Source organism: Pteropus vampyrus, unplaced genomic scaffold (assembly GCF_000151845.1).
Source record: "Pteropus vampyrus isolate Shadow unplaced genomic scaffold, Pvam_2.0 Scaffold1000000568, whole genome shotgun sequence".
Lineage (NCBI taxonomy): Eukaryota > Metazoa > Chordata > Mammalia > Chiroptera > Pteropodidae > Pteropus > Pteropus vampyrus.
This window is the reverse complement of record NW_011914970.1, coordinates 80,211-105,166: the sequence shown is the minus strand read 5'-3', so window position 1 is coordinate 105,166 and position 24,956 is coordinate 80,211. Positions and strand designations below refer to the sequence as shown.

The window sequence follows — 24,956 nt, the reverse complement described above, 5'->3', positions numbered from 1 at the left end:
TTCTTTTTTATTCAAACGAATATCAGGAGATGTGTTGGCATCTATTTTGCATTGGTAGCATGGGTTCCTTGGGTGAATTTGGGAGTTCTTGGGAAAAGATGAAAAACTATCTATTAAGGCAGTTCTTAAGGTGTTGAATCATCAACTTAATAAAGTGGCACGAATTCAGGGCCTTTAAAGCGTAAAACAGAAACCCTACCCGTTCACTATCCATAGACATCCCACAACTGTGAATTTTTGATAATTTTAAGAAAAGATATGTTTATTAAAATGATGTGTTTGATTCATAACCACTGTTTTCATTTGTGCAATGTAAATGGTTTTCCATATACAAAGTATGTGATTGACAGCTACATATGATGTTTTCCTTAATCTTCAGAGTAATTTTAAATGGAAAAGGAACAGAGTGACACCCATAATTTGGTTCATGTGTTGACAGAAAAGAACTCATATGAAGAAGCAAAAGGGTGCTGTCATTATTGTTCTCCAACACAGCGTTTTACATATGTGCATGCACACACACACAGATATACAACAAACACTGTATAACAGAAAGGAAAAAAGAGCCAGAGCACAACGAGAGCAAGCAAATGCATGTGATAAAGTCTTACAGGAATGATCATGTAATCTGTATCTGCACAGTTGCAGGAGAAGGCGTCGCAGGAGAAGGCGTCCCAGGAGAAGGCGTCCCAGGACTGGGAATATTCATTCTCATTTTATATCTCATTAAGATGGCATTCTGATAAACATGCCAGCCTCATGAGCTTTGTCAATATGAGTTCACTCTTGAAAGATGGAATTTGTCATAATGCGTTGAGAAATAAGCTTTCTGAAGATGTGAGAAAGAAGGCCAGATTACCCAAACGTGCTACCAGCTTTCTTTTTCAGACATATAAAAAGGTATGTTTTTCATAGATGAAGTTGTACCTGTACTTTGAGAAACATGCATGAAGAGAGGAGAGGAGGCATCTGAAAAATGCAAAGGAAAGGGCTTGCAGAAATGACCGACTCAGCCAGTTAAAGTCCATTCCTAACTGCCTTCTCCCCCCACTTCCAGGACTCTCTAGCTAACAGGTTTTCCCATATCTACCACCCTCAGCTCAAGGACTTTCCAGCTTATATCTGTTGATTCATGGCTTTGCCAACCAACTAATGTTCTTCTTGATCTCTGTAGCTATGTAGAAATAACAAGTCTTTATAAAACTACCTGTTATGTTACAATTGGAGTTCAGCTTTAGATAGGAATCTGCTGAGCAGGTGCCAACATTAATAATTGCTGCTTCCTGCTTATTGCCTCGGTGTCCCAACTTTCTGTTCGAGAATCCTATAACAGTGCTGATAACACCAAGTTCGCGGGTTCTACAAGACAAATGACCTGTAAGACCAGTGGTCTGGAAATTCCTCCCATCTTGCAGGCCCCCACCTGAAGCTCCCCCTCTGCATTCTGAGTCATGAGACACATGTGAAACCTCAGACAAAGGAATCACGTTCCCCTTGCATGACACTGCAGAAGAACATAAACTGTAATAAATCTAACCAAAGAGAGCTCGTGCTTTGGGTCTGTTGAAAGCCCCATGCTCTTTGCTGGCAATAAATTCTCCTTCCTCTAAAAAAGTTGTCTGAGCACCCAATTTCCTCCGTCGGGTGTCGCTTCCTGCAACACTTGAAACCACACATAATCAAGATAAGAAAAGTTTTGGGAGTAGGTGAACTTGAGATAAATGTTGTTTGATGGAGAGAAGGAAATCTGCCCAGCATAAAAGTAGGCATTAAAACTGCTGGCATTAAATTCCTGTTGAATGAAACTGTATTAAGTTTCTTTTACTAATGCTAAGAAATGGAGAAGATATAGTTTTACACAAAAGACACAGGGAGAAGCTTGCCGACTGTATTAATGGTTAGATAATGCTATAAGACACATGTCACTGGATTTCTTGGGCCAAAGCTGGTCTACAGCTACAAGCAAAAAAATAAAATAAAATAAAACACACCATCTGAGGTATAAGTGATCTGAAGACAGTGGGTGGGCATACAGAGGAAGTTGCTGCATCAGGAGCCCACATCATGTGGTAAAGTCTAAGAGGGCCACAGTCATGTGGTCATGGGGCTGTGGCAGGATCTGAAAACTTGCCAAGATACTCTGTGCACTGGCACAACTGGGAAAGAACACCTCTGGAAGTAGCGCAGCAGAATCAAGAAGAAAACAAAATGAAAGTACCCAAACCAGGAGAAGTCTCTTCCTCTTGCAATCTCCTTCCAGCAACGTCCCTCTACTGACAGGCTCAACATCATGCTTGCTTAAAATCCAGTCCATTATTACAAAGCAGATAATGAACAGGTGAATTTGGAACTGAGAGGTAATAAATTGATAACTAGCACCATAATGATCTAATTGTAATGAAAGCAGCACGCTTTAGAGAGTGAAATGGGCCATTGTTAATAAATACAACAGGATAAAAACCATGAACCAGGATTGTCTCAGCAAAATTGGAGTGTACAGGCACCCTACTTATAAGTGTCATGATTATATTTTGGTTCATGACAGTTCTTAGAATATGGTTTGGTTATTGTAAAAGTGGTCTACTTACAAAACAGCTTTGTTTATTACACACTCTCAAGTAACTCTTTTTACTTTTCCACTTCTCAATCTGAGCTTTCTTGTGAAGTATTCATCAACACTTCTGCTGCAGTAGGTTGTTCTCAGACTTCTGACATTTTTATTATTGGTACCTACTATTAAGGCTGGCTGAAACATTTAACATTTATTTTTGTGAAATCTTTGTGCTATTCAATAACCTACTTGCACAACAGGTTGAGAATGCTAGCTTATATTCAGAATTCTAATCTCTTCCTTGTATGAACATCAGGCTAGGGAACCTGTCATAACTGCATTGAAATCTTACCTACATGGCCCATTTCTGGTACAATGACATAGAATGACAATGTATAAAACTCACTGAATCCATCAATAATAAGAGATGATTTCAAGCAGTAGGTATTCTCTTTACCACTTACAGTTCATCTCAAAGGCCAATGATAAACAATGTTCTGCCATTTTACTATGAAGATTTTGGAGTATCTCTTCTACGTGGACAAATGTGACTAAGCTGACAGTCTTGACCCTTTCCCGGTTCTCAGGATCTCTCATTTGTTGAATTTAGTAGCTAGAATTTTATATTTACCTTTTAAAATGTTTCACAACTTTTCCATGTGGTTGCCGGATTGGATTTACTTCTGTTTCTAACAGAAATAGAGTATTCATTTACTAGTTCAAAGCATGTTGCAGAAATGTCCACCTGGAGAAAGTGAGATTGACAGAAAGAAAAAAATAATTATTCCACTAATTTATTTGTTGTAAAATACTTTCAATATGTATCCTAATGTTCTTAATTACCTATTGCTATAAAGTGGAAGTCATTTATTTAAAAAAAAATACCGTTTCTTTTAAAGATACCCCATTCATCAATTTTTAAAACAAATTGAATCGTGTCTATTGCAATGTAACAAAACAATAAATGCATAAATAAAAGGCTTTGCATTGCAAACAATTTGCTTTAACAGAACATTAAATTTGAAACTTTGTTTCAAAAGTGAAGTATATGATCTTTCAATGTGCTCAGTAATAATTTTACATATGTTGGGGGCATTTCCTTGTCTCAGATATGTCAAGAACACAAAGAGTTATAGACGTGACCAAATCAAAATTGCGATGGAAACAAGGAGCAGCAGCATGGAAAAATCACCTGGGATCTTGATGAACAAGCCATACAACTAGAGGGAGAACTAAGAAATCACCCTGCAACAGCAGAAGGTAGGACAAGGCGAGGACGCTAGGCCGCCTGGATCTAGCAGCTGAGTAAGACGGAGGCTGCAGCCACTACAGATGCCTCTTAAAGAGGTCGGGTCCGCAAGTGGACTTTTGCGGTGGACCTGTTTGCTCTGAGCACCAGTGCTAGTTCAGCTGCTCAGGGACTAATAGGGCAACACTGTGTTATCCGAGTGAGGGCGATGGCGAGGCTCCCCCCACCGCTGGCAGAAGTTCTGGCAGTGTCCACTGTTCCTCTGTTGAGCTTTACCCACTCCCAGGGTGCAGACTCAGCACTGCCATAGTGGAGACATCATCACACTGGATAACACAGGTCTCTCCGTCCAGAGGATTTCTCTGAAACTCCACCTCCCCCAACTCGTAACGCCACCCAAGCCATAAATAGGTGTATCTTCAGTGAGTCAGGTGCTCCTTGCCGAGCAGTGCCTAGACTCACACTGGTGGCAGCTAGCCTCAGCTTCTGGTGTGGCCTTTTGAGGCAACTATAAGCACAGCATCTGGGGATTGCTTGCTGAATCTTAACAGGTGGCCTCGGAGGGGTAGAGGCTTGGGCTAAGTTTGGCCTGGAGCTGAACTCCTCTCAGGACTGTGCCACTGGACACCTACCACTCAAAGCTGCACTAATAAGACCAGGAGACTTAAGAGCTTCGCTTAGTACATAGAAACAGACACAGAAAAGTAGCCAAAACGGGAAGACAAAGAAGCAGAAACCATATGAGACAACAGAACAGAGATCCAGAAATAATGGAGTCAAGCAACCTAACAGATGCAGAGTTGAAAACACTGGTTATAAAGATGCTCGTTGAACTTAGGGGAAGTGTAGATGAATTCAACAAAGAGATAAAAAACATAAAACGGAAATGGAAATTATAAAAGAGAACCAGTCAGAAATGAAGAACACATTATCTGGGATGAAGAGTATATTAGATGGAATAAACAGAGTGGATGGAGAAGAGGATCAAACCACTGATATAGAGGATGGGAAGCCGAGGACACTCAATCAGAATGGCAAGAAAAAAGAAGACAAGACTATAATAATAATAATTTAAGGAGCCTACTCTGTGATTGTCGAACATGATACCCTTTATCTGTAAAATTTCTTCTTCTCCCACTATGAACATTGCTCTGGCTTACCCTTCTATAGATTTCAGGAAAAAGTAAGCCCTAAATCTTGTATGCCCAGCAATGGGAAGTCCCTATCGATTTCTCCAAAAAGAAAAAATACAAATGCTTCAAGCAGGATTATTTCCTTGCTCATTCGTAAGCTATGTAGCATGAATAGTCTTGCTGAAAAGAAAAACGGAATTTCGGTAAAAGGTTAGGATAATAGCTATGCCTAGATACTGGCTTGAAAATCTAAGAACCAAGATTAAACTGGCTGAAATAATAGACTGCCACACTTTAAATACCAACCAGACCAGTTCCTTCACTGACCAAACATGGAAAATGAGGCTCAGATAATTTAAATAACTTTCCCACGTTCACAGAGACAGGCTAGAACTTCAACCCTTGTCTCTGCTGCACTCAGATGTCTTCCTTCAAGCAATATTTAATTTTTTCAGTAAAATATTGTGTTCACATTGAAGGAATTATTTTATTTATTGTCCTATGTGGTAAGCTGAAATGCAAAGATAAATACATGTTTATTTATACATTAATAAAATTTAATAATGGGGACTATGCTAAATACCTTGAATATATTATCTAAAAAGGATACAATTAATTTGCAATAGGATTACATCTCTGTTTAATAATAAATTACCAAATTTATGAAGAATACGTACAAAAACATTTTAATATGACATATTCAGTGAAGAGTGTGTGGCTATTTTGGATATTTTATTACAATTCCAATGGTAATAGAAATACATAGGAAGGAGAACTCATGAAATAATTGTAATATAATTGCAAAATAGACATAGCATATATTCTGCTGAGAAATGAGAATATTCGATGAGAGTTTGGCAGTTCCTTGAGTTAAAAAGATTAAAGCAAAGAAAAATAAACATAGAAACAGACCTTACACAGTCACAAAAATAAACTCAAAATGGACTACAAGAAACTTAGAAATAAAATGGAAAAGTATAAAACTTCTAGAAGATGACATAGAAGACGACCTAGGTGGCCTTGAGCTTGGCAAAGTTTTACATCATATCAAAAGTGTAATCCATGAATTAAGAAACTGATCAGTGTCACTTCACCAGAATTAAAAACTTCTGCTCTGTGGAATAATGTCAAGAAAATGAAAAGACAGTCTCAGACCGAGAGAAAATATTTGCAGCAGACATATTTGGTAAAGGAATTTTATCCAAAACATACAAATAACTCTTAAAATTCAACAATAAGGAAATGAACAATTCGACAAAAATTGGGGTAGAGTTGAACAGACACTTCGCAAAAGATATGCTTATGGCAAATAGGCCTATGAAAAGAAGCCCAGCATCAGATGTCATTAGAGAATTGCAAATTAGAAGATACCAGTACACACCTATTATTTTGGACTTTGGCCTACTACAATGGCCAAAGTCCAAAACACTTGGCAACACTTAATGCTGGTGAGGCTATAGAGCAGGAGACCTCTCTTTCATTACTGGCGAGAATGCAAAATGATACATTCACTTTTGGAAGACAGTGTGGCACTTTCTTATAAAGCTAAACCTAGTCTCTACTACACAATCTAGCAATTGCACTCCTTGGCAATTACTCAATTGTTTTGAAAACTTACACAAAAATGTCTATGGTTTTATTCACAATTGGAAACACTTGGCAGCAACCAAGATGTCCTTCAATAGATGAGCAAATAAACAGACTGTGCACATCCATACAATGCATACAATGGAATATGTTCCAAAGAATAAAAAAAGACATGAAGAAAACTTAAATGCATTTCCTAAGCGAAAGAAGCCACTCTTAAAAGGCTACTTAGTATATGATTCTAAGTGCATGTCATTTCCAGAAGGTACTATTGTTGAGGCAGTAAAAATGTGAGCGGCTACCAGGAGTTCAGGATGGGCAAGCAAGAGGGGAGAGTTTGAATAAAGAGCACAGGAGATTTGTAGGCAGTGAAACTATTCCGTAGGATAATGTAACGCTGGATATCATGCCAGATGACATTATGCATTTGATAAAACTCATAAAACTGTACAACAGAGTGACTGCTAATGTAAACTATGGGCTTTAGCTAGTAATAGTATACCTATTACTTTTTCCACATATACCACACTAATTTAAATGTTAATAACAGTAGAAACTGTGTGGGGCGATGAGAGAGGGGTACATGGGAACTCTGTGCTTTCTGCTCAATTATTCCATAAGCTTAAAATTTCTCAAAAAGTCTACTAGAAAGCATAATTATGTTATTGTCCATATGTCTCAATTTGATGTGTGCACATATTAAATTTCAAGGAAAGTTTAAATGCGAAATCGACACAATAATATTTTTCTTATTTACGATTGTATATATTTTCATGTATGACTTGTATAATTTGAACCAAAGTAGATTATTGCCTCCCCCGCCCTGCTGGTCACAGATGTTCCTCTTTTGATGTAATGCTGGCACCACATTGTCGTATGTGTTCTATTTCATAGCTATGAAAGAAACACTTGTGTGCACCTTTACTTCTTTTGGCAACTTGATTTTAAAAGGTACACTTCTGGAGCGGCATTAAACTCCCTCACCTCCTTTCGCCCTTCCCCACCCAGCACAAGTCTTTTATTACGGATTAAAAATAAATTCAAACACTCCGAATAGCAGACATAGTACAATGAGCATCATACACACATATTACACAGATTTAATGAGTAAGCCCTATTTGCTTTCTCTTATTCTTTTGGTTAATTTTTAAAAATAAATTGCAAATACACGATTTCATAATTTTAACTATCTCATTAGATAGCGTCAAAAAATAATTTCCTAGACCTCCAAATATTATCTCACTAACCAAGGTAATGGCAATTTTCTTTAATATTCCTAATATCTATTTATCGTCATGTTTCCCCAATTGTCTCTTGCAGCTGTTGTTTTTCTAACCAGGATCTGATCCATAACCACGTTTTGCAGTGTGGTTTTAGGCTCTAATGTTGAATTTTAAACCCAAGTCTCTGGTATTCAAGAGTGTCCTGGGGTCAGGTCCAATTTTCACGTCTTCCAACTGGCTAACGAAGCGAAAACGCTTCAAAAATTACGTCCCACGCTCCCAAGGCTTCATGGGCAATGTAGTCTTGAAGGTGTGGGGCTACCGCGGAGCCCTCTGGGGACAGATTTTTCGGCTCTCACTCTGCGCATGTGCACTCCAGTCCCGGGTCCTTCGGTCCGCCCAGACTGGCTTGAGAGGCTCGCGATCATAACGGCTCTGGGTGTGTGCGGTTGCGGAGACTGCGCTGCCCTGCCCACGGTGAGAACACTGGGCCTATGAAGGTCATATAGGCGTCTGTCTGGGGTGCAGGAACGGGAAATCCAGCGGACGGTCAGGTAGGCCCTCCCTTCCCCCAGTCCGTGCTTACGGGGTCCGCCCCTTCAGGTCCCGCTGCGCCGGTGGGGCTGAGTCCTGATGTGGAGAGGGTGCTCCTTGAGGCCTGGTGCGGGGAGTGCAGGTGGCGAGAGGAGAGTGCATCTTTATGACGTTCACGATGAACGTGAGGCTACTTACTAATGGTGATTCGTGCAGTTCTTCTGAGAACTAAGGTATCGTTTGCAAAACATTTTGTCAGATGCTTATAATCACTGTGTAAGCGGCTATCAGAAAACACTTTGTTCCCTTCATTTATTTCATTTAACCCTCACAAAAACCTACTTGTCGGTATAAACGTGACATTCCTCAGGTGAAAGGACCTTCATGGGGCGGAATGTTATACCCCAGGGCACAAGCTGGTGGATGACAGAGGCAGGATGCAAATATAGATTTTACTCTCTCTTGCTCTTCCTAGTATCCTCCCTGACCCAAATCTAGAGTTGCAACTTTTGGAGCAGTTAACCGAATTGTCTGCCCTCAACTTCCCAGAGATACGATTGTGACATGAATGCGGACAGAATCTAATCACGTGGTAAGTCTATCCTGGGATTTGTGGGTTTTCTCCATAGCTTCTGGGTCATACTGAGCTGCTTGCACCTTCCTGCGCTGTCCAGGCTGTCTCCATCCTCAAAGGCCCAGTCTGATATTCTTATGCATTTTTGGGCCAACAGAAAGATAATGCAAATATAATACAAAAAATATTATTAAAAAAATTTTAGTAGCAACAGTAAAAATAAAAGGAGGTGAAGTTAATTTTACTGATGTTATTAAATTCAGTACATTCAAACTATTATTTTGATTTGTGGCACTAGCTACACTTCAGGTATAGTAGTTGCGTGCAGCTAATGGCTATAGTACTGGATAGTACATTTCTGGTGAATTCCAAAAGGTCAGGTTTAGAGTGTTGGATGAAGATTTCAAATAAAGTGAATTTGTTTCTCAGGCTTAGATCCCACCCCTCCGTGGTGCAGAGTAACTCTTTTAAGTCCGGAAAGAGGAGCCCTACGAACTGCCACTTGGAAGAACAACCCTTCATCCCTGCTGGAAAGGTGCAGGTCCTGGTTTGCAACACCAGAAGCAGGTTTTGATCTCTGAGTAGCATGAGTAAAACCTGGTGATGCCTCCACGTCCGGAAGCCTCCATGTCCAGAAGCCACCACAGACTGTGTGACAGTGGAATCTGTGGACCAGCTTGGGGTTGAGAGGGATGGGTGACTGTCAGGCTGCAGAGAAAAGCACTTCACTGGATGGCTAGTGAAGATGATGTTCAGGGAAGGTGTATCCAGCAGAGCTGATGAAATCCTAAACAGCACCATGTTTTCTTTGTTTCTGTCCCCACTCTTCCAGATTCTGAGCTGTTCTCATACCATTTCCATCACTACATGTGGCATTTAGAGTTATGCTGATGCTCCCTCTTTCCTGAGCATGGAGATGACAAAATGATAGTAGAAGAAAAGTTTTTTATATTGGACACCTTTTGGGAGCCCAAAAATATCGGGCCAAAAATGAAAGATTTTTGGGTAGTATCAAACAGCAACACAGTGCTGTTTACTCACACAGGTAAGTACTATAAACATCTTATTAAGAGATCTTTTTTAGAAACTGCAAACAACTTGGAACAAAAAGTTAAAAAATATATTTCTTGCATAAAGCATCCCATTTTAATTTCAGAGTTTTCTGTGCAAATTCTTAAGGTGTAAAGACAACAAGAACTTGATGAACAATCCAGCCTGAGTAGTTTTTTGAGACTAGTTTTAATGAAATTAGAAGGTGGTACCTGAATTTTTTTTTTTTAACTCATCCTTTATTTTAGTTACATATTAAAAAAATTTTGTTTTAATTGGTTATAAGGGGGCATACACTGTTATATGATTGACAAAAAGCAGTTTACCTTACTCCGAAAATGCAAGGTTAAGCCCCCATAAGACATGCACATGTTCAGACGGTGCTGCCTCTGTGTGGTTCTTCCTGTTCCTTCTCAAGGGGCCGTTATTCCATAGGGAAGCCTTTTCTCCTGCTGGTATTATGAGATATTCAAAGCCACGAATATAGGAGTTGTAAAGCAGCCAGGTTTCTCATGACCCCATTTCTTTTTCTTCCTCCCTAGTGGAACCTTTACAGTTATTAACCTTCTTCCAGGAGCAGCAGAAAATGAACATAGCTCAGGTGAGTTCAGTTGAATAACCCGTTTATTTTACAATGGATTTTATAAGGACTTAAGTGTCTCTTTGTTAACATGGAAAAGTAGAAATAGAAATGGATCACATGCATTCAGAGAAGATGTAGAAATACAGATGAATAGCAGGGCAAGGGTGGTGGTATTTGAATATATGCAGATTCTCTGGTATTACAGGAAAGAATTCAGTAAGGAATTGCCAAATTGGAGCTCCAAATGTATCTCTGTAGTTCATGATATCCATGTCAGAGTGTCAGACAGTATTTCTTTAACGGCTGACCTTAGTGAGAAGATAAAGCAAAGTGTCTTCGTAGACTGTAAAGAGATTGATGACAAAAAATATGTTTGTTGTTTTCAAATAGGTGTTCCAGTTAACTTTCCAGTAATAATCTTAAAATAATATAGAATGTTGCCTCTACTTGTTCTACAATAAAAGCAGAAGACTTAATGCTGAATGTGAACTTGGTCAATACTGTCTTTCGGAAACTCAGACATAGGGGTTGAATTAAGACATTTTCTGAAGAATAAACTGAATATCCTTAAAATTACATAAATATTTTGAATACCTGTGATGTTCAACTTACTCAGCAGTTTAAAATGCTGTTCTCTTTCAAATATTTCAACACTTTACATTCATACTTCAAACCTCTGCATGAAGCCCGGTTGCCTGTGTCCTCGTGACCACAGACTTGATTATAATCAAACTCACTAGATCTCTTCTCATCCTTTCTTTACTTGACTTTACTGTGTCTCTTGCCTCTACTTCTCACTCTGTCCTTCTGAAAAGTTTCTCTTTTAGTGTCTGTGGCACCTCCACTGGCTCTGTCTTTCCCTTGCTGCTATCTTCATAGAGTCACCTTCTTTCCTTTATCCGCATTTTCATCCTTGGCCCTTAAATCTTTTCTAATGTTTTGTAATGATTTCATCCTCTTTCATTTTTTATTTTAAAACAGCTTTATTGCAATTGAAATCATGTATCATGCTAGTCACCCATTTAAAGTGTAATATACAATTTTTAAAGGTGTACTTATTGCAATTGAAATCATGTATCATGCTAGTCACCCATTTACAGTGTAATATATGATTTTTTAAGGTGTTCTCGCAAATATGGGCAAACATCACTGTAGTCAAAATAGGCCCTTTTCATCGCCTTAAAAAAAAGTGTGTAGGTTTTATCCCGTCCCATTATCTTATCCCTCCCCACCCCAAGCCTCAAGCAACCACTAATCTACTTTCAGTCTGCAAAGATTTGCTGAACCACTCCCTGTATTATTTCTGGCAGGACATTTTTGCTTTTGGCACATTCTGTTTTTGTTTATCTCAAAAAGTTTTAATTTTTACAGTTTTGTTGGGTATTGAATTCTTGGTTGACAACCTTTTTCTTTCAGCACTTTTAATCTGACATTCCACTGCTTTCTCCATGGTTTCAGATTAGTAACCAGCTGTTACTGCTATTGTACGTGATGAGTCACTTCTTTCTTTCTATTTTCAAGAACGTCTTTGTCTTTTTTGGCAGTTTGATTATCATGTGTCCAGGTATGGCATTTTTACTTCATGTTTATCCTAGTTGAAGTTTGTTGAGTTTTGGGATGTGTAGATTAATGTTTTTCATAAATTTGGAGACTTGGCTGTTATTTCTTTAATATTCTTTCAGACTATTTCTCCTCTCATTATTCATATATTTGTAAACTTGATGCTATCTAGTAGTTATTTTTTTTTACCATTTTTTCTTTCTGTTTATTTCTCACACTGCATAATTTCAATGGACATATTATACAGTTTTTCATTCTTTCTTCCACTTGCTCAGATCTGGGAAAAGTTTTGTTTCAGTTGTTGTACTTTTTAACTCTTGAAATTCTGTTTAGTTTCTTTTATTGATACATTTTACTTTGTGAAATATTGTTCTGACATTTTCCTCTAGCCTTTAGATATTCTTTCCTCGAATTCTTGACTATTTTAAAATAGCTGATTTAAAGTTGTTACCTAGTAAGTCCAACATCTGCTTTCTCAGGTGCAGTTTCTGTTGAGTACACTTTTTCATGCATATGGATCTTGCTTTCTTGTTTTTTTTTGTTTTTTTGTTTCTTGATTAGCAGAGTTTTTTGTTGTTGCTGATAAGTGGACATTTTAAACGAAATAGTGTGGCAACTCTAGAAATCAGAATGTCTCCCTTCCACAGGGGTCATTCTTGAAATTTATTTGTTTAATGACTTTTATGAACTAATTCTCTCGAACCTGTATTTCTTGTATGTAGCAGTAGAAATTTTTTCAGAAATTTCCTTAAATTAGTAAGTCTCCCATCTTTCCTTAAGGGCTCTGTGCATGAGAGGGCATTCCTTCAGCATTCAGTTAGGCAGTTTACAAGACTGCAGTAGCCTTTATTCCTTATTATGCCAAACCTCATAGTTACTTAGAGGTGACTACTTAAGGCTTTCTCTTCTGAGCATGCTGTCAGCCCTGGGCCTATACACAGCTCTATGCATGTGTGTAGCCATCTAGATTCTCAGGAGTATATCAGAGATTTTCAAAAACTTTTTTGTCTTTTTGTCTTTTTGACAGTTTGTTTATCACGTGCCCAGGTGTGGCTCTCTTACTCCAAGTTTATGCTTCTTGAAGGTCATTGAGTTTTTGGTATGTGTAGATTGTTTTCATCAAATTTGGAGACTTCTTGGTTATTATTTGTTCAAATACTCTTTCAGAGTATGTCTTCTCTTTGTCTGGGACTCTATGCATTGACTTGTAAACTTGATGCTATCTCATAGTTATTTTTCATCATTTTTTCTGTTTCTCACACTGCATAATTTCAACAGACATATTATACAGTTTGTTCATTCTTTCTTCGACTTGCTCAGATCTGTTATTGAACTCCCCTGGTGAAAGTTTTGTTTCAGTTATTGTACTTTTCAGCTCTTGAATTTCTCTTTGATTCCTTTTTATCGATACTCTTTACTTAGTGAAATATTATTCCTATATTTTTCTTTTATCCTTAGACATTCTTTCCTAGGGGTCATTGGCCACATTTAAAACAACTGATTTAAAGTTGTTTCCTAGGAAGTCTAACATCTCCTTCCTTAGGAGCAGTTTCTTTTGATTATACTTTTTCCTGCATATGGATCTTACGTTCTTTTTTTCTCCCCCTTGTTTAATAGTTTGTTGTTGTTGTTGTTGTTGTTATTGTTGATAACTGGACATTTAAAATAACATAGATGAGGCAGCTCTAGAAATCAGAATGTCTCCCCTCCATAGGGATCATCCTTGATATTTATTTGTTCAGTGACTTTTCTGAACTAATTCTGTAGAACCTATATTTTTTGTGGTCTGTAGCAGTAGAAGTTTCTTCAGAAGTTTCATTAAATGCCTGGAACCAGTAGTCTCCCAGTCTTTGCTTCAGGGCTCTGTGCATGTGAAGGCATTCCTTCAACGTTCAGTCAGGCAGTTTATAAGCATGTAGTGGCCTTTACTTCTTTCTTATGCCAAACCTCATAGTCACCTAGAGGTTAGGGCTTTCCCATGTCTTTCCTGAGCATGCCGTCAGCCCTGGGCCTATACATAGTTCTATGCATGTGGGTAGCCTTTTAGATTCTCAGGAGTATATCAGAGCTTTTCAAAATCTTTTTTTGCCATCTCATTCTTCAGCATTTCCTATTTTAAGCTTCTCGATCAGGCCATTGTTTGCTCCTGCTGTTATCCACCACTTCAGTTAATACCCACCACATAAGTTAAACAAATGCCTTTAAATGTTTGGCCAGATGCTTCTGAGGATAAGACTTTTCACACACTGTATGAGCTCCAAATTAGCACACATAAAGATATCCTTGTAGTGGGGTCATTCATTGAACTACCAAACAGCCCAAATGATGACAGTTTTCTGGGAATGATACTTTGATGGAACTACAACCCATCATGTAGTTGCCAGGCTGCAGGTTGGAGCCTGTGGATTCTCAAACTGTGGCAGAGTTTGAGAGGGATGGGAACAGGGTATATTAAAATGATACAACATCACTATACTTAGAGTGATTCAGCCAATTTTCTTGTATACTTCCAGAAATTATCTTTGTTAACTTCTATAATTTTCGCCAGTTTTTTCATTGTTTTTGTGGAAGAGAGAATTTTCTGGGGTTCCTACTTCACCATTTGCACTTCTGTCATTGTTAGCTTAATTTTTTTTTATCCAGCTGTTTATTAAGTCACATATTAGAGAGATTGGCAGAAACGAATAAAAAACAACAGTTTTCTCACTAATGTTTTAGTTTTGGAAAATATAGTTAAATTTTATTTTATTTTTTATATTAAGATAAACTTAATGAGGGGAGTTCCTCATCTTTTATTCATTTGTTTAAGTTCCCAGCTACTGGCTCTGAACTTCACACAAAGAAGGTATTCACTCAGTCATACCGAAGACATGAGTGAGGATATAACCGGATACATAATACTGGAAAAAAACGTGTTTCTGTCCTCTTGTCTCTTAATCTACTTCCCTTTCTTTCTACTGTTTACTTGCGATAAGAACACTTAACATGGGATCTACCCTCCTGACAAATTTTTACATGTACAGTGCTGTATCATTCACTAGTGGCATCACGTTGTGCAGCTGATCTCTAGAACTTAGTATTTTGCACAAGTGAAACTTTATACTCATTGAACGGCAACTCCCCCGGCTCCCTCCTCCCACCCCCTTTAAAGTCTTTGTTGTGGAAACTTTCTCTTTTTTCAGTTTTCAATACTCTACTCCCTCATGATTCCATTATTACCTTCAGAAAAGTTCTTCTCTGGCTTTGTGGCCTCTACTTTTTCTGCCAGCCTCCTTAATATTCACGGTGCCTCAGATGCTGTTTCTGGTACTTTTTTTTTGTCCAATCCCTATGTGCTCAAGTTGTTGTCTGACTGCTTCTGTTAATTTCCATGACCACCTAAATTGCTAGTGTCTCCTTAATGCTTGTCTTTGTCCTAGAGCACCCGTCTGTGTTCTAAAACCATGCGTAGTTTAAGGGACAGTTCCAGCTTTTTGTTCTACAGACTAGTCAGTAGCAGCATGAACAGGTCTGTCTCATGAAAACTTCTAAGGTATTTTTTTTTGTATGTCTTAAATATCGGTATTTGGCACCAGCATTCAAGAAGCTGCTCATACTGCTAGATTGGGTAGCTAATTGGTTACTGCTTCTGCTGATTAGATCTTTCTATTTATATCTGTCGCTGTTACTTCAGTGTAGGCAGTGTTCTCATACTAGTCTGTTTGATTCCATCTCCTAGGTAAGTCATCCTTTGTTCTCCATGAGCTCTAGATTTATATATCTTTATACGTTTATTGATACATAAGTTCAGTCATGTACGGGATCTCCACAACTTACATGTACTGTTTCCTTGGCTCCCATTATTTATGGTATTGATGTCCTTGGAGGGATTGAACATCTTAGGATTCTCTAGAATTCTCTAGACTACCCAGGGTAATCCCTCGGGACGTAGAAGAGTTGTAGGAATTCTTTACACTGAAATTTTTCATAAAAATATATGAATGAATTACAGTACATTACAAACCCTTTTAACTAATTGAGTAACTCCAAAGTTAAAGACAAATTAGGGCACGAGTAGACATTCTTTATAGCTATTTGTTTTAGAGCCTTAAGAGTAAACAGGAAAATAGTAGTTCTCAAAGGTATTTTCTTTGTCACTTAATTCTGAACTTTGAACAAAATGTATTATTGCAGGGATCAGTGTCGTTCGAAGACGTGACTGTGGAGTTCACCCCAGATGAGTGGCAGTACATGGGCCCTGCTCATAGGACCTTGTACAGAGACGTGATGCTGGAGAACTGCAGCCACTTTGTCTCCATGGGTGAGCAGGCCTTACTATGTGACTCCCCTTGGAATTCAAATCCTTTTTGTTGTAATCGTCAAAACACATGGACCCTTTGTAGAGATTAATGTTGTTCAGGCTTTTAAGAGGCCTGGGTAATTGAAACCTTTAGAGAAACAGAAACGATGTTTGTGTCATTGCTTTCCCATTGAAAACTGCAAATGGGTACTTTCATTTTGCTCTTGCTGCTATATCTTTCTCCACCTTCAGAATCTAAAAAGCACGTGGATCTGGTCTATATATAAAGTCTTTGTTGTGGATTGTTACGTTCACAGGGTATTGCATTACCAAACCCCAGGTGATCTTCAAGTTGGAGCAAGGTGAAGAGCCCTGGTCCTTAGAGGAAGAATTCCCAAACCAGAGGTTCCCAGGTGAGTGAGCACGGACAGAAGGAAACTCCTGGGGTAGTTAGACTTTAGAGGGAACCACTTTCGAAAGTCGTTTTTCCTTTTAAACAGCTTTATTGAGATGTAATTCACGTATCATACAATTTACCCATTTAAAGCATACAGTTTTGTGGCTTTTAGTATAGTCATAGATATATGGAAACACCACAGTCAGTTTTCTTCACCTCAGAGGGAGAAACCCCATGCCCTTTAGCTATTATCTCCTTATTTCCTGCCGCTTTAGCTCTGGCAACCACTAATCTACTTTCTGTCTGTATAGATTTGGGTATTCTGGACATGTCAATGGAATCACACATTATGTGTTCTTTTGTGATTGGTTTCTTTCACTTTGCATTACAAGGTTCATATTGTAGCATGTATTAGTACTTCATCGTTTCTTGGCGAAATAATATTCCTTTGTCTGGATATACCACATTTGTTTGTCCATTCATCAGTCCGTGAACCTTTTGGCTGTTATTGAGTAATGCTGATGTAAAATCCATTTACAAGTTTTTGCATGGACATGTGCTTTTATTTCTCTTGACCATACAGGTAGGAGCGGAATTTCTGGCTATGTGATAACTCTGTAGAACTGCCAAACTGTTTTCCAAAGGCGCTGTATCATTTCATAATCCTAATGATGGCATATGAGGGTTCTAAATTTTCTACATCTTCACCAGTACTTAATTATCTCACTTTTTGATTGTAGTCATCTGAGTGGATGTGAGGTGCTATGTCATTGAGGTTTTGATTTGCATTTCTGTATTAGTCAGCTGGACCGGCATAACAAAATACCATAGCCTGGGTGGCTTAAAAACCAAATTTATTTCTCAGAGTTCTGGAGGCTGAAAGTCCAAGAAGAGGGTGCCAGCAGGGTTGATTTGTGGTGAGGCCTCTCTTCCTGCCTTGCAGATGAGCACCTTCTCACGGTGTCCTCACCGGGCCTTTCCTCTTTGCATTCATGGAGAGAGAAAGGTGTCCGATGTTTCTTCCCGTTTTTATAAGGATATCAGTTCTACAGAAATAGGGCCTCTCCTTTATCACGTTAACCTCCGTTACCTCTCTAAAGGTCTTATCTCTAAATGCAGTCACATTGGGAGTTAGGGCTTCAAAATATGAATTTGACTGAGACATAATTTAGTCCTTAACTATTTTCCTGATCACTAACGATGCCAAGCAGTTTTTTCATGTGCTTTTTGGCCTTTGTCTAATCATACTGATTGGCTAAAAAAGATATCCCTCAATAGTATGTTAGAAAGGTTATAAAATAAAAGAATGGTAAAGTTGTTAAGTCAATAAAAATAAATAATTTAGGGTTTAAATTCTGTTATCTTTCAGGTTTATATTTAGGCAATAAATTCATTATCTTTAAAGAAATCCTGATAGCGCAAGAGTATTTGAATAGCTGCACTAAGCAATATGATATCAATGATCATAAAACAAAATATGAATTTCTAAGACTTTAAGATTCGCTTGAATTATGAGATCATAATTCTTCACTTAATGTTGTCAGTAGGTTCCTGGAAATTGACTTAAGTGAAATGAACTGTAATAAAACCACCTTTATTACAGTCTTCACTGATATAAAGAAGAACTGAGTTGTTAGGGCAGAAACATCACCAAACTTCAAAATAAAGATCCAAAACACTTCTAATATTACCATTGATGTAAATCTGAGCTAGACATACATTTAAGAAAGATTAATCATTATTATCTAACCCGCTTATTCCAGTTCCGTTTTTCAGGTGGCCATATCCCCGCAGCTCAGCTCAAGGCAGAAACCCACCCTGGGCAGGATACCATTCCATCTCAGGGTGCATTCACACACCACGCGCACTCAGACATGGGGTTAATGTAGACACACCAGTTCACCTAACATGCACATTTGGGATGTGAGAGGAAACTCGAGGACCCAGAGGAAATCCACACAGACGTGGGGAGAACATGCCAACTCCACACAGACAGTGGTCCTTGTAGGGAATTGATTTTTTTTCTCATCAACGTTGTAACTAAATGACATTTAATGAAAGGAATTTATTTGAGGACCTGCTGTACCTCATCTGATGGAATAATAAATCCTGTGGCATATTTAATAAATATGGCTATAGAAGATATAAATGATATTTGTATTAAAGTGGACCACATAGTTGCATATGTGTATGCTGAAATTAAAGGACAAGCCTTTCAAGTTCCCTTGGAATTATCATAAGACAGTGAAAATATAGTTTTATTCTAAACACCAATAAATTCAACTAATTAGAATCACCACAAATAATATTCTCTCAACATAGTTCGATAAATGTAGAAAGTAATGATGAAATGAGTAGACAAAAAACCTTGATATGGAACTTTGGAAAATTATCTCTATTAAACAGTATATTAAGAAGGAAATCAATTTCAAAATTGCATGACATTTAGAAAGTAATAAAAATAAATGTGCATACTAGAAACTTTTAGTTATAGCTGAATTAGTGAACAGAGGTAATTTGTAGTCTCATTTATATTAAGAACCTAATCAAGAGCAATAACAAAAATATAATAATGAAGAATTTAAAAGTGAAATTTAAAATTGATCAACTGGAAGACAAATTATAGACTATATCTTAGAATAAAGCAATGAAATGGCTGCAACTTTAGTTAATCCTAAGAAAACCAAAAAGCACTTTTCCATAAAAATTCATGTGGAGACATACTTGTAAAGATGTAATATCAAACTAAATCCCTTTAGAAGAGCACTGTGGGAGGACTTGCTTTATTAGATATGAAGGATTTATGTAAAGCTCTGAGTAGTTAAGTAGTTTGCAGCTGGAGGTGGGATAGTTTAATAAATTAGTGAAACAAAAAGTTCAGGGAAACAAATATGATCCATAGACAATTGGTTTTGACATGTCCACTGTCCTATCAGAACAGTGGGTAAAGAATCCTGAGGTAAACTTATGGGTCAAAACAAAAAATCGGATTCAGGTGGCTTAGAGCAGAACTAGATATAGTCTATGTGATGTCAAGGAAAACATGTTCATAACTGTGCTTAGGAAAAGAATAAGATAGAAAGCATTAAATGAGAATGATGGCATAAACATTCTTTCCTATTCACTAACTACAGTTAAATACTTAAAATTATACATAAAAAACCAATAAGATTCTGAAAAATGGAAAGAAGAATGAAGATGAGGTAGTATTGCTGGCACTTAATGGAATACAGGGTGGTTAGTACAAGCAGAAGGCCAGTGAGAGTCCGATCTCTCAACCCTGCCCAGTGTTAACCTTCTCTATCTCCCATGGGTTTCAGTGGAGGTTTAGTGGGGAACCTCTCCCCACTTGACAGTAGTGAGCTGCGCTCTACTTCTGTTGGCATGGTTTCTCTGGCTGAAACTGAACATTAACATTAATAAAGTACAATTTTTAATTTTCCGTAAGGACTATGCTTTTGTCGTCCTGTCTAGAAATGTCAGAACTCTTAACAGATTTATTCCTGTGATTTTTTTTTTCCTAGAAATTTTTAAATTTCACATTTTACACTTTGTGTTCCATTTGGTATTAATTTTTATAGAAAGTATGAGTTATATGTCAAGTTAAAATTTTTGAAAAGGGAGTCCAGTTATTCTAGCAGCGTTTGTTGAAAAGATTATCATTTCTCCTTTGAGTAACATTTGCATGATCTTAGAAAACAGATGAGTGTATATTTGCATTGCATTTCAGTATGTGTGTGTCTAAGATTGCATTCTATATGTCTGAGATTGCATATTTCTGTGGCGTCTCTATTTATCTCCATATCTTTCCTTATGCCAATACCATATTAACTTTCTTACACTAGCTTTTTAATTTTTGACATCAGGTAGTACTGAATCCACCGGAATTTGATGTTCAGATGACTTTATGAATTTTAAAACAAGCTTCTGATATTTATAAAAATGTTGGAATTTCAGCTTGAAGTGCATTGACACTAAATCAAACAAAATCAGCATAAAAAATACAGTTTTCTAATTCCTAAATAACATGTACCTCTCTATTTAGTATTTCTTTGATTTCTTTCATCAATAGTTTTTAGCATACAGATACCAAATGGCGTGTATTGGTGCTATGGTAAATTATGTTGTGTATTTGATTTCAAATTCCAGTTGATTATTATTTGTATATTATTGGCTTTCATGTATTGGCTTTGTATTTTGCCTTTGCTGAAAACACTTATTAGTTCAAGGAGCTTTTTTAAAGATCATTTTGTGATTTTTCTGTGTAGGCTTACTCTGTATCTTTCATTTTCATTCTTGCCTTATTGCATTAGTTGGAACTTACATTGCTGTCTTGAGTAGAAGTGCTGAGAGTAAACCCCCTTGTCTTTTCCTGAGTCTTAGGGTTAAAGCATTCAGGCTCTCACTCTTAGATGTGATGTTACCTGTAGGCTTTTCGTGGATTCCTTTTATTAGGTTGATGAATGGATTTTGAATTTAGTGAATTTTTTTTTTCTGTAATTGATGTGATTGCGGTTTTAATCTTTAGACAATGAATATGGTGAATCACATTGATTTTTTTGAATGTTGCAACAGTTTGCATTCTTGGGATGAATCTCACTTGGTCCTTATTTATTATTTATTTTAATATAGCACTGTGTCCTTTTGCTTACTGTTTTTCAGTATTTTTACATTTATGTTATGAGGAATATTACATAGGGTTTCTTTCTTGAATTGTCTTTGGTTTTGTTATGAAGATAATACAGGCCTCCTAAAATGACTTAGGAAATATTCCCACATCTTGCATTTTCTTGAAGAGATTATGTAAAATTGGTATTATTTCATCTCTCAATGTTTGGTAAAATTCACTAGTTCACACCATCTAGTCCTAGAGCTGCTTTTTCAATTACATATTTCTTGACCACATATTCAATTTCTTAAATAGATCTATTTGGCTTATTTCTTCTTCATGAGAGAGTTTAGTAGTTTTTTGTTTTCAAGGAATGTGTACATTTTATGTAAATTATCAACTTTATGGGCATCGAATTTCTCTTAATATTCTTTATTATCTTTTTAATGCCTATTATGTTGGTAGTTATATTTTCTTTTGCATTTATTTCTGATACTGAGAATGTGTCTTCTCGATTTTCCTCCACTGGCTTTTTATTATTTAAAAATCTTTTCAAAGAAGTAAGCTTTGGTTTGAGTGTTTTCAATTTCATTGTATCCTCTGATCTTTATTATTTTCTATCTTTTGCTTTCTTTATATTTCACTTCTCTTCGTATAGTTTCTCAAAGCTTAGGTAACTGGTTAAAGGTCTTTTTTTCCTCAATGTATATAATTTTAAACTATAAATTTATCTCTATAAACTACAAAATTATCTGAGTACTACTTTAGCTGTATTTCATAAATTTCTATAGTTTGAACAGTTTTAGATTTCATTTACTTAAAAATATCTTACTTTTTTCTGAGATGTCTTCATTGACCCATGGTTTAATTGAAAGTATATTAATTTACAAACATGTTTTATTTTTCCAAATAATTTTGCGCACCTGATTTCCAGCATAATTTCTTGATGGCTTGAGATCACACTGTATATGATTTCTCTTCTTTTATAAATATTTGTTTTATAGCCCAGAATATGATCTGTCTTTATGAACACTCAAATGCATTTGACAATAATGTGAATTCAGCTGCTTTTTAATATATTGTGTCTTTGGTTTTTCAGGGTATGGTTTTCACAAGTACTGCTTCATCTCTTCTAGTTGTAATATTGGGCCTACTGTGTATTCCTGCCTTTTTTTTTTTCTATACTTCTTTTTTTTCTTTTTTTTCTCTCCTACCTGCTCTGAGTTAGCCATGAGTACCCTAAAGCAACAGATTTGTTCCTCTTGCCTATGCAGATTTTATAGAGTAGATAGGAATATGTTTCCAGGTGGAATTTTGGCAATGCCTGCTGTTAACCATGTCCAAGAATTCCTTTTGAATGGGAATTTCTCAGGATTCTTCATGACCATTTCTATGCGCTCTTGCTGTGGCTCGTGGCGGAAAATTTTGCAAGAGTGTTCACATCCTTTATATTTATGGCAGAACCACAGAGAAGAATCTTGTCTTCTTTTTTCTTTTTCTTTTTTCTTTTGTTTTCTTTTTTGGAAGTAGGGAGGCTTGAGTATAGTGGATATTGTCAGAACAGTTCTTTGTTAGACCATCTTTTCCTCAGATCGTTGGCTAGAAGGAACAGGCTTTTCTTGGAACTTTTTTAGTCTCCGCCTATTGTTGACTTTGGTTTGCAGGCTTTTCCAGCAGGCCAGCACGCAGAAAGAAAATCTTGGAATTCTCTGTAGTGCCATTTCTTAAGTCCTAAAGTCCACCTTTCCATTTTGTAGCATCTTCATTTGTTTGTTAATTTTTTTTTTCATCTTGGCCAGCACTGAATATAATAGCTGTTTTTTGTTTAAACGATATGGATGAGGAGAGTGTGTGTGTCTGTTTCTGTGCATGAATTACTAATCTTTTGAAAATTACCGGAAACAATACAATAGATAACAAAACGTGGCCTTAAGCTCCTTATGAGAAATATAAGGTTCATAAGATACTTTCAATTTTTCTCATTTTAGGATATTATAAGGTTGATGTCCACATTGAGGGGAATCAGGAAAAACAAGAGAAACCATTGTGGCAAGTAGTAATATTCATTGATAACAAAACACTGAATAAAGAAGGTCAGAAAGTTTTAGGAAAACGAATTAACTTGGATTCGATTCCAGATTTTTCAGGAAAAATGCCTTGTAAATGTGACTCATGTAGAACGAGTTCACCATTTGTTTCTGAATTAATTATTAGTGATAGAAATTGTTCCAGAAAGAAGGCCAATTACATGAATGTCTGTGAAAAGTTACAGTTTGTTATTAATCATGAGAAAACTCATACTGGAGAGAGGTCTTACAAATATAATAAAAACGTGAAAGCTTTCAGTCTTAGGCAGGATCATCAGAAAATTCAAACTCTGGAGCAATCTTCTGAATGTAGTGAGTTTGGAAAAGTTTCACATGATGAGACTGTTGTCTGTGTTACAGCTCAGAGTTCTCTAATAGGAGAAGAATCTTGTCAGGATTGTGAATTTAAGAAAAACTGTGACAAAGCAACTCTCTTTAACCACGCGAGAACCGGCACAAAGGAGAAATGCTTTGATCTTAATGAATGTAGTAGATCCTGTGACAAAACCACCACTGCGAAATACAATCAAGTTCACATGGTTATGATGCACTATGAATGTAATAAAAATGAAAATAACTTCAGTAAGAATTCACCCCTTACTCAACCTCAGAGAGCTGCTCCAGGACAGGCTTTTGCAAGAAGTAAATGTGAAGAAAACTTGAGCCAGAGCTCAGCCCAGAAAACACCAACTGGAGATATGTACTGTGTTTTTAATGGATGTACAAATGCCTTCTTCCAGGAATTAGACCTTAGAGTATATCAGAGAACTCAAACAGAAGAGAAATTCTGCAAATTTGATAAATATGGAGAATTCTTGCATCAAAACTCACCCCTCAGTGTACATCAGGAAAGTACCACAGGAGAGGAGTCATGAGAAAGTAATAAATGCAGGAGATTATTTTACAAGAATGCACACCTCATTCAGCATCAGAGGACCTGCTCAGGGGAAAAAACTCAAGGCAATGAATGCGGGAAATCCTTTTGTTCAAATTCACACCCTATTCATTATCCTGGAACTCATATGGGCGTCAATCTCTATGCATGTAATGAATGTGGGAAAACTTTTTGTCAGACATCAAACCTCAGTGAACATGTGATAGTTCATAAGGAGAAGCCTTAGGATAACAATGGATGTGGGAAATCTTACAAGAACTCTGCTGTCTTAGTACACCACAGAACACACACAGGGATAAAACCCTATCAAACTAATGACTATGGGAAATCGTTCTCCAAAATTGCACAGCTCAAAGAACATGAGAGAATTCACAGTGGGGAGAAACCCTATGAATGTATTGAATGTGGGAAAACTTTCTCTAACGAGACCCACCTCAGTGTACATCACAGAATTCACACAGGGGAGAAACCCTATGAGTGTAATGAATGTGGGAAAACTTTTGCTGATAATTCAACCTTCAAAGCGCATCACAGAATTCACACAGGGGAGAAACCCTATGAGTGTAATGAATGTGGGAGGTCTTTTGCCTATATATCTGTTCTCAGAACACATCAGAGAATTCACACAGGGGAGAAACCCTATAA

General features: G+C 37.1%; 1 protein-coding gene across 6 annotated transcripts; it reads left to right on the top strand.

The window, feature by feature from the left end:
- Nucleotides 1–8,070: 8,070 nt before the first annotated feature.
- Nucleotides 8,071–24,563, top strand: LOC105311129 (zinc finger protein 658-like). 6 transcript variants are annotated; one of them, XM_023526946.1, is made up of 7 exons: nucleotides 8,071–8,220; nucleotides 8,753–8,869; nucleotides 9,684–9,896; nucleotides 10,444–10,502; nucleotides 16,218–16,344; nucleotides 16,641–16,736; nucleotides 23,318–24,563. In XM_023526946.1, exons 3-7 carry the CDS (start codon nucleotides 9,776–9,778, stop codon nucleotides 24,289–24,291), a joined length of 1,377 nt encoding a protein of 458 aa, XP_023382714.1. In that variant the 5' UTR covers nucleotides 8,071–8,220; nucleotides 8,753–8,869; nucleotides 9,684–9,775; the 3' UTR covers nucleotides 24,292–24,563. The 6 variants fall into 6 exon arrangements, with proteins under 6 accessions (XP_023382714.1, XP_011385458.1, XP_011385462.1 ...); XM_011387156.2 differs by having other exon boundaries at nucleotides 8,090–8,297; XM_011387160.2 differs by lacking the exons at nucleotides 8,071–8,220; nucleotides 8,753–8,869 and having other exon boundaries at nucleotides 9,738–9,896; nucleotides 23,318–23,378; nucleotides 23,777–23,965.
- The last annotated feature ends 393 nt before the right edge of the window (nucleotides 24,564–24,956 follow it).